The sequence below is a fragment of the Lolium rigidum genome, chromosome 5, assembly GCF_022539505.1.
Source record: "Lolium rigidum isolate FL_2022 chromosome 5, APGP_CSIRO_Lrig_0.1, whole genome shotgun sequence".
Taxonomy (NCBI): Eukaryota; Viridiplantae; Streptophyta; class Magnoliopsida; order Poales; family Poaceae; genus Lolium; species Lolium rigidum.
Window position 1 is genome coordinate 78,519,396 of NC_061512.1, and position 10,198 is coordinate 78,529,593.

The window sequence follows — 10,198 nt, forward strand, 5'->3', positions numbered from 1 at the left end:
CTATTCCATAAGACCGATCTGATGGAAAGAGTTAGGCAATCCACTTATAGTTTAACATCCTCCCTTACGTGTGACGCGGCGGAGACAAGTCAACACGTGTAAACAAAGGCGTATGGCCCTAGAAGCCAGTACGTAGACATGAGGGGGAGTAACAGCAATTTATAGAATAAATTGTGAATACCAGGACTCGAACTCGAGACCCTGGCTCTGATACCATGTTAAGCTTTATGCACTAACCAACTATTCCATAAGACCGATCTAATGGAAAGAGTTAGGCAATCCACTTATAGTTTAACACATGTCGATCTCCATTGTTGGCTGGCTTCACTGATTCGGCCTAGTAGTCTCTCGACGTCTCTTAGTACGCGTGCGCGCGATGTGAATATATGTGATAACGCTGTTGACGTAAAAACGATGTGAAGCTGAAGCGGAATTATTTCCGAACTCGGAATCTTGACCGGAGGAAGTTCATTTCGGAATCGGGTACAAGATCGGCAGAGGCGCGCGCCGGCCTGCTGCTGCTGCTGATGCGTGCTTTCCACGAACCACGACAGAACGGCAAACAACTCTGAACACAAGATTACTCAAACTCCCATTGCTCAGCATCTCTCGGCGGTGCGCATGCGCCGACGAGGACAACCTCTTCTGCAACCGTGAAAGAGCTAGGGTTTGGAGTAGTGAAGAGAGGAATCGCACAGCGCTCAGGTGTTATGTCCTCGCTTGTCAACCCATACAGGAAGTACTGAGATTACAAGTTTTGGAGTAGCAATTGGACGTGGGGAGGAAGAATACAAGTTTCTGTTTGACTACTGTCATTTCCGTTCAAGCTTCAGGCGAGGCGTGTCCTGCCTTCTTATCGTCTCTCCTCTCCATTGCCTTCCGCTAGACATTGCAGAGCTGGGCCTGGGCCGCCCTCTTCCGAAGCCTCCTCTTTAGTTGCTTGGAGCCAGGTCTGGGTTGGGCCGTGACATGCCCCACCCCTTGAGAACTGGCTTGCCCCCAAGCCAGTGCATCAGGGAACCGCTGCTGCAAGGCGAAGGCATCCTCCCAGGTCGCCGATGGTGGGGTGTCAGTGTCCCAGGCGACATGTACTTGTGGAATCGTCACCCCGCCTCGTTGGATGGAACGAGACGCCAGAATTTGGAGCGGTTGCACCACTTGATTCTCGTCACCCTGCAATATCAAATTAGCGTAATGGAGGACTTATTTCTGAACTCGGAGTCGGACCGGACCGACTTCATTTCTGAATCGAAGACGGACTGGATCGGAGAGGCGCGCGCCGACAAGTGCGACTGCTTTTTTTTTTTTGAAACTGACAAGTGCGGCTGCTGATGCTTGACGAAACATAAACATGGAACACGGATGTCAAAGAGTGAAATAAAGTGGATCTAACGATACAAATGTTCCGTGCGCGGCAAATATGTATTTTTGCTGTTCGTTCCCCGTGTGAGGGTATCGCCGACGGAGGGTCACAAACGGACGCTGAGTGAGCGACCGTTTGCATCCGCGCGGATGGAAAATGTGACCAGGCCCAACGGTCGCTCATAGTGTCCAGGCTGTTCGCGGCGACGCAAACCTGGCCCAAATATGCATCGAGTTTGCGTCTCGATAGACGCTGTGCGGACGCGCCGAGTGACCGTCGAAACTTACGTAGGATCCACGCATCAGTGGCAGGGACGCTGCTAACATTCCCGTCATTAGCCATTCCCAGTGCGAAAAATCAAAGTAGACCGACGCCAGCAGTCCAGGCCATAGCGATGGACGTCCTCATCGCCGCAGCCACCATGGATTCCGAGGGTACCCTCGCAGCCGCCGCCGCCGCGGACTCCCCCATAGCCACTACCATAGCCCCAATGGAGGTTGCGTCTCCGGCCGAAGCAAAGCGTGCCGCCACCGACGGCCAGGAAGCTAAGCCGAAGGCGGTAAAGAAGGTGTTGTCCAAGGAGGAGAAAGGCATCGAAGCCGCGAATCTCGGCCGTGAGGTGAAGCTGGCGGTTGATCTTGTGATCGTTGAAGAGTCGTTGATGTCGTTCCAATGATTGACGGCAAGGGGATCGTCGCCTGGTTTCATGACGGTGTCGAGGATGCTGAGGAAGACATACCCATAGAGCCAAGAGACAACCGTGGCATTGAGGAGGGACCACTTTGGCGCTAACGCCTCGGGGGCGTCGTTGTCGAGGTGATCAAGGAGGGCGTACTTGCGGACAATGGCACGGAAGAAGGTGAGCCACTGGCGGTGAACGCCGGTGTCAAGCGCGAGCTCGACGAGGACGTTCCCCTAGATGGAGTGCAGGCCGACAACCTGGGCATGCAGCGAGGTCAGAGAGAACGACCTCGAGGTCGACCCGTTGGCGGTGGCGAGGGTCATCTTGTTCTTGGCAGCGTCTGCGTCTGCCTGCTCCTTGAGGGCCTTGGCAGCCTCGTCGTTGGAGTTAGGAGCGGCGGTGAGGTACGAGTGTTAGGGTTTGGTGATTTCGGTGGTGGCGGAAGAGGTTGGGCGGCGCATGATAGGGTTTTGCGTCTGATACCATGTAAGATCATGGAAACCACACGGTTGTGGTGCCTTGCATTGATCAATATAAAGAGGTTACAAGGCAGAGTTCGGGTCATACAATATACGGCACTAGTAGGAAAAGCCTCATCAGTGGCGCACCAAAAACACATTCTGTGGCGCATGGGTGGTGCGCCACAGAATTCTCGCCACAAAAATAAGGATTATGTGGCGCACCAGCCAATGCGCCACAGAAAGCTTATTTACGTAGCGCACCGAGCGGTGGTGCGCCACAGAAATAGTAAGTCTTATTTCTGTGGCGCACCACCGCCGGTGCGCCACAGAATTTTTTTTAAAATTTCAAAAAAAGTGGCGGCCAGATCTAGATCTAGATCTAGATCTGGGGCCGCCGAATTTTTTTTTAATTTTTCTGGAAGGTCGCCGGAGGTGGGTGGTTGGTTGTGTGGGTGGGGTGGGTGGGTGGGTGGAGGATGAGGCCGGCCGGAGGAGGTGGTGGTGGTGGAATAGGAGGAGGTGGAGGTGGAGGTGGTGGTGGTGGTGGTGGTGGTGGTGGTGGTAGAGGAGGAGGTGGTGGTGGTGGAATAGGAGGAGGTGGAGGTGGAGGTGGTGGTGGTGGTGGTGGTGGTGGTGGTAGAGGAGGAGGTGGTGGTGGTGGTGGTGGTAGAGGAGGAGGTGGTGGTGGTGGTAGAGGAGGAGGTGGTGGTGGTGGTAGTTTTTGTTGTCGCCGGAGGAGGAGGAGAAGGTGGTTGTTGTGGAGGAGGTGGTCGCCGGAGTAGGTCGCCGGAGTTGTTGGTCGCCGGAGTAGGTCGCCGGAGTTGTTGGTCGCCGGAGTTGGTCGCCGGTGTAGGAGAGGAGAGAGGAGAAGTGGAGAAGTGGAGGAGAGGAAGAGAAGAGGAGAGGAGGAGAAGGGGAGAAGTGGAGAAGTGGAGGAGAGGAAGAGAAGAGGAGAGGAGGAGAAGGGGAGAAGTGGAGAAGGGGAGAAGTGGAGAAATGGAGGAGAGAAGGAGAAGTGGGCGCCAGAAATTTCAAATTTCGAACGTTATTTCTGTGGCGCATGGGCACTTGGTGCGCCACAGAATTTTGTTTCTTTTTTTTGTATTTTGCAGCAAAAAATCTTTAATTGCCCGTAACTTTTTACTCTTTTCGAATTTTTAGATTCTAAAAATTGTCCAACCGGGCAAACCCCGGTGAATTCGGATGTAGATTTTTCGTGGGAACATTTTGATATATTATGCGTTTTTTTTCGAGTTCGTATGCAACTAGAAATCCAGTTTGATGATTTTCCCACGTAATTTTGCAAAAAAAAGTCGAAATTATTGTTTGTTAATTCTCAGTGGTAAAAGATGACATAATACATAGGCATCTTGAAGGAATTTAATTTTCGAAATTTTTATCTATTTTCTTTTTATTTTTTACAGAGGTTAAAAAGGCGATCCACCGGGAGGGTGGAGTTGCATGGAACTCATGTGCGCCACAGAAATGTGTAGTTTCTGTGGCGCACCATCCCACGTGCGCCACAGAAATGTGTAGTTTCTGTGGCGCACCATCCCACGTGATTCAGTGGCGCACCAGGACCAGTGCGCCACAGAAAGTCTTAATTCAGTGGCGCACCAGGACCATTGCGCCACAGAATGTCTTATTTCTGTGGCGCACGTGATCATGTGCGCCACAGAAATAGTGAAACCAATGATTCACTACTGCAGAATAGGCCTCTAGTGACACGCACAAAAGGCATGTTAGTGACAGGCAAAGCGCCTGTCACTAATGACTAGTCACTGATGCCAGGTTACTAGTGACAGGCATGTGCCTATCACTAGTGTGTGCATACTAATGACTGGCAAAAATAGATGCATGTCACTAGTGTGATGGAAGGCCGCGGGCCTGAGAGGTTTTGTAGTGACTGGCTTGTTATAGTGCCTGTCACTGGTTTCAATTTCTGTAATAAAAAAAATAAAATCTTTTTACACAAATTTTCCATATTTCAGATCGCACAATAAGATGTGTACCAATAATACGTTCACATCACCCGATATGACATACATGTGCACAGAAGTTACAATCTATTTCATGAAGCTAGTCATGTACATGCTCTCCATTCTGGTATCATGCTTGGAAACATATTATCAAAGCAATTATATCACTGGAATGCATCCGCTGCTATTCAAGGAAGAACTACGATTATGGTTCGTTCAATATGGTAGGACTTGGTTGAGCATGGCCTCACACTCCTCCACAGGCTGGTACAGGAGGAGCTCAGTGTTGAAGAACTTCATCACTGAAGCAGCACATTTTGAATGTAGGGGAAACGGATAAGGGTCCCAGTTCTCTTGTCATACTTCTTGAGAATTTTGATCAGTCCTATAATGGAAAAAGGGAACATAAGCATCGTAGATAATGAAAAATAAAAGAAATTCATTGGGACTGTAATAGCTTAGACAGAGTATATCAACACATGTGCACACAGGTAGCCAGAATAGTAGAAGGAACTAATCGGAGCTCCGTATATATGCAACAATGCAACTTTTTCGATAAGTGCAGCAACGCACTTACAAACAAAGCAACCCCACAAAAGTTTTGAAGTTACCAAACAATGCACACTTTGGCCTATAAATTCAGAGATGTGCATTTAACTAAATATACTATGCTAAAATGACATCAACTTTGGTCATATGGTTACGATTCAGCTCGAACTATTTACCCAATGCCAAAGGGGTCTTCGGTAGATATAACTAGTATTGATTGGCACATTGCAACAGAGGCACATACATTTGCCTGTAATATGCATTTTCTCAAATCATTTGGGTAACAAAGACCAAACTGTACGTCTAAAAGCTATTAAGAGTATTACACTGATTTGATTAGTAACAAAGACACTTTCAGAGAGATAACAAATGTGACGTACAATAAGAGAACAATCATGTATACTATTGAGTATAAGCTCCATTTGGGTCTACTTTTTACATGTGAGCATTTAAATTTGAAGTGGCAAATTCACTTGATATTTATATTACAAACGAAAAAATCATCTGCTGAGATCCATGAAAGAGAGAAATAATAATTCATCCTAGATCAATAAAAAAATAGTTTAAGTCTGAACCAAAATAATAAGCCATATAACAGTGGAAAAGAAAGATTGCTCTCGAGATGAATAAAATCACATCCGATTGCACAACATTATTTATTACTAACTTCAGGAAACAATAGCCGGAATAAGAGTAGCTAGGCATAGAAGTTGTTCAGACGTCATGAGTCAATACATGTGTGATCTGATATTTTTCTCGCTAAAAGCATAGCTGTATCTCTTTATTATTTTTTAGAGTTAATCTCAGTAAGTTGAGCAAGAGAAAGGCTTTAGGGAAAAACCAATATATATTTAGCACCAGAAAGACTACAGAAAAAATAATAAATAAGGTTTGTATCTATATGCACAATATATAGAAGCAATCTATACGCACAAAGTGCAAGCCATTGTTTGCCTACTGCATTTTTACAGCCGCATGCCTAGTCGCTTTGTATGGCAATGATTTGCACTATTATTAATCATGAAGAACATGCATTTCAAGCTGACCAAATATATGATGAATAAAATGCCCCATACCTCATCCGGTGATCATGCACGCTTGTTCAATTGGGTTGCAGCAGACTTTGTGCGTGAATCATGAACCTCCGGCGAGTCATCACCGCCATAGAAAACCCCAGATTCCAAGGCAACCTCTGTGTTGATGATTCTTGCGAAAATGTCTTGGATGCGTGTAAACTCTGTCTTCCGGTCAAATGGATTGGACTCCATATGAGTACCAAACAACTGAATATGTACACCTTTGTTTAAATGCCTATGTCTCCTCACAAATATTTCCATATGATAGCAGAGATAGTAGCCACATGACACGCTATCTTGCTGCTGTGTGCAACTAACCTCTGTGTAATGCTTAAAGCGTACAGGACCTTTATTCTTTTTTTTTACAGTTCCACCTTTAAAACTATGTTCAAAGAGAGCATCATCCAGAATGTTTGACAACACTTCGTAATCCCTTTTCGGTGCATTGTTTTTAAGTGAATCCAAGTAAAAAGCCTTGCATTCACTCACCATGAGAATAATCAGAACCCAGTGACCCCTGCACAAACATGAGGATTATGCCAAAGAAGAAAGAGCCTTTGATTGAGCAAAGTAAAGTTGAAAAAGTAGAAAATGCAGTAATGGAATACAAGAGTAGGACTTACGTTGGATTGTAGGGCACTAGTATATACTCCTTGTCCTTGTTGTTTTGCAATGCAGGAAAGATACACTCCCTCAGAATAAGCTCTTTACCTTCATCGGAGCTTAGGTTGTTGTCGTGCATGTGATAAGGATCAGCAATTCCCACATTGGCAAGGTCTTTATTTTCTCTAGTCTCTCTGACTAGGTACATCGCCCATAGCCTGACAAGGGAGGACTCGAGCAAATCTAGGTTGAACATTCTAAAGATCTCCGGAAACTCTAGATAGAACTTGTCTGCCGGATATTTGGTCACGAAGTGGTGGTAATCATTTGGAACCCTGGCTGTGTAATGTGAGGCATAGCCTGCAAGACCTTCCAACTCTTTAATATTCTGATGCAGAGCCTTCATGTGGGCAGAAAGGATCTCAAACTCATCCACTGGTACCAACGGCTCGCCGCGGATATGATGTTTCCGCCATTTACCACTTTCTCGCTCTCCTTTTGCGTTCGTTGATCCGTAGGACAATGATTTTTTGAACCTTTGCTCCTGTTTTCCCGCCTTGTCTTTCTTCTTCTTACTTCTTACATGTTGCGGTCCTGGAGATGTCGCCTCATCAGTAAAGTTCCTTTTTTTTGTGCCACCATGCTTGTGGGCCACATACAAATTGGACCCAACCCCCTGGTCTTGGTTCATGTCATCCTCCTCGCCTTGATCGGCATCCAGGTCGTCATATGTTAGCGGTGCGCAAATACCCACTTCATTTGCTGGGGTGGTTGACTTGCTCGAGTACTGCGGAGTAGTCCGAGTGGGTTTCCCCACCAGCTTTATCGCATCTTTCGGCCACTTCATGACATACCCCTTGCATTGTCCTAGTTTGTTGCAACCTGGCTCAGGTTGGCGATCTTCAATATCAAAATCGACGAAGAGGTCGAGCACCTTATTCACTTCAACCTTTGCCATGTCCGATGGTAAACCCACACAGTGCAGCTTGTTCTCTTTGGTTACTGGATGCACTAGCCCATGTGCAACTGTCACCATCTTCCCGTCCATCATGGGTGCCAAGAGATGGCAGGGAGTAAGGTCCTGCGAGACATAAGTCACCACAATGAATGTTAGATTACAAAGAATTAAAATATTGGTGCCAACAAAATTTTTATTCACATGTATACTCTTACAATGATGTCTTCTATTGGATTCCGCGACTTCGTTGGGATGCGAGAGACAAACGAACTACTACTGTTCCGTCCACCAATATTGGGCGACTTTGTATGCGCATCACTAGGGATCAACATATTTCTATTGGACTGTGTATGCGTGTCACAAGGGATCGACAGATTGGTATTTGGATGCATGGGTGGACGTCCTTGTTCCGCCAATATACGCCTCACCGTCTCTGCAGCAACCACCTCGGCAACCGCCGCCACCCGCTGGTCAAATTCAACCTGCATGCGGGCAGTGGATCTGGCTCTCCTCCTCTCGCGGCGAACCTCTTTATCTTCAGGAAAATATACCTTCCAAGAAGCCCCCTTCCCCACTCCTCTCACATGGCCTCGATGCTCCACCCCGCCAAGAGCCTTTGCGAGAGGATCCTCCCACCTCTCGCAGTCAGCTGAGTCTATGGAGCTCTGAGTTTGAGACTCTTTCTGCATCAAGTTTGATTTAAGTTAGTACATATATAGTTAAAGAGGTAAATATTATAACATGCATGCATAAATAAGAATAATCATGAAATAAATTGCAAATTGGAATGGTTTAAACCTTACCATGAGCTTATCATGCACTTCCACGAGTTTAAGGGATTTGAAGACCGGTTCCCCCGTCACCGGGTCATAAGATGCACGGGCCCTCACAAAATCCCTTCCTCGGCCTGCCTCGATGTAGGAGAAAGGGGGTTTTTTCCAGCTGCTATTGCAGCTGCGTCCTCCTTGTCCCATTTTGGCTTCTTACCTGGATAACCTCGGCTGCTGAGTTTGTGGTTTAGTTTGTTATTGCCGCGCATTTCCTTCCCCTTAGAGCTCTTGTTCTTGAAATCATCACCCGAGTGGCTTGCAAGGAACTGTTCCCAATCCTCCTCTTCTATTTGTGGCCATTTCTTCTTGATCACTTCATTAAAATCTTCGTCCTTCTTCTTGTTCGCCGTGTTTCGCCATGTATTCAAGGCTTTGGTCATCATGCCCAGTGCTTTATCTCGCACCGTTCTTTTCATTTCAGCATTTTCAATGATATACCGGTTGAAGAGCCTATTGAAGAGCACTTCTCTCAGGTTCTCCTTATCCTTGGCCCTTAGGTCCGTGCATGTGATCTTCACACCTTCACGAACGATGCAGCCTATGGCGTTACTGAAACCCTTGGCTTTCTTGTAAGGACTGATAGGAACTCCTCTGTCATCAATTCTAGTGATTTTGAAGGTTTCATTGGTCAACTTGTTCGGTTTCCTAGGCTTGCAGGCCCTTTTTTTCTTCAATGGTTGTTCTTGTGACTTAGTTTCTTCTGCGGTACCTTCTTCCGTTTCAGAAGCATGAGGTGAATCAGAAACATCAGCAGATGAGTTGTAGCTGTCCGAAGATTCTTCCATTCCTACACAAAGCTAGCAATTCCATATTTCTGTCCAGAGTTCGGATAAGCTTACAGTGCACAGTGAACAAAGGTGTATAAACAAGTTCAACCCATTATATAAACAAGTTCAACAGGTTATATAAACAAGTAATACTGTAAATCGTGAAAAAGTTAGTTCATATCAGTTCAGTTTCTGTAGTAGGTTATATAAATAAGTAATACTGTAGTCAGGTTATTTAACATGAAATTTTTTGTATAATGTATACTGGATTGATAGGGAGCAGTAAATACCCATAGCTTTCTCACATAGCTATTTCTGTAGCTTTTCGTACGAATTACTTATTAGCAGATTTTTCTGCACTATTGGTATGAAGAATTAGATTCAGAATAGCTTGTGCCTTTATATTCTACTGATAAATCCGTTTGAGTAGCTAGATCCCATGCTGTGTTTAGTAAGAAGAAAGACTAATAACAATGGTTTTGTTCATGCGACTAAGGCCGGACTAAGTTGAAGATTCAGATCTTTCATCTTTACTATGAATTATTAAGTATTAGTACAATGATAGGGGAATCTACATTACGAAGTCAAAATAATAAATTTGGTAAGAACTATTCATAATGACAATAAGGCAGCGTGCGTGATAATCACATCAGACTTCAGTACCTTCTCAATAGCAGTCTCTTTTGATTTTAACCTCCCGTACAAAACACTTGTTCTTGGCAATGCAGGGCGGCGTTGAAGATGCAGTGCCGCGCCTCGGGCGGCGGCGGCGTGGTGGCGTTGCAGTCGGATGGCGACGCGGCGGCGGTTGGAGATGCAGGGCCGCGCGTCGGGCGGTGGCGGCGTTGCAGTGGGCTGGCGGCGCGGTGGCGATGCAGTCGGATGGCGGAGGTTCGAGATACAGGGCCGCGCGTCGGGCGTCGGGCGGCG

At 46.4% G+C, this 10,198-nt stretch overlaps 1 protein-coding gene across 1 annotated transcript; it reads right to left on the minus strand.

Annotated features, from left to right (window-relative positions):
• Nucleotides 1-4,701: 4,701 nt before the first annotated feature.
• LOC124656137 lies at nt 4,702-8,020 on the minus strand. The gene is made up of 4 exons (XM_047194936.1): nt 7,887-8,020; nt 6,734-7,794; nt 6,485-6,627; nt 4,702-4,787 (listed from the first exon to the last, which is right to left on the minus strand). Exons 1-4 carry the CDS (start codon nt 8,001-8,003, stop codon nt 4,702-4,704), a joined length of 1,407 nt encoding a protein of 468 aa, XP_047050892.1. The 5' UTR covers nt 8,004-8,020.
• Nucleotides 8,021-10,198: the final 2,178 nt, after the last annotated feature.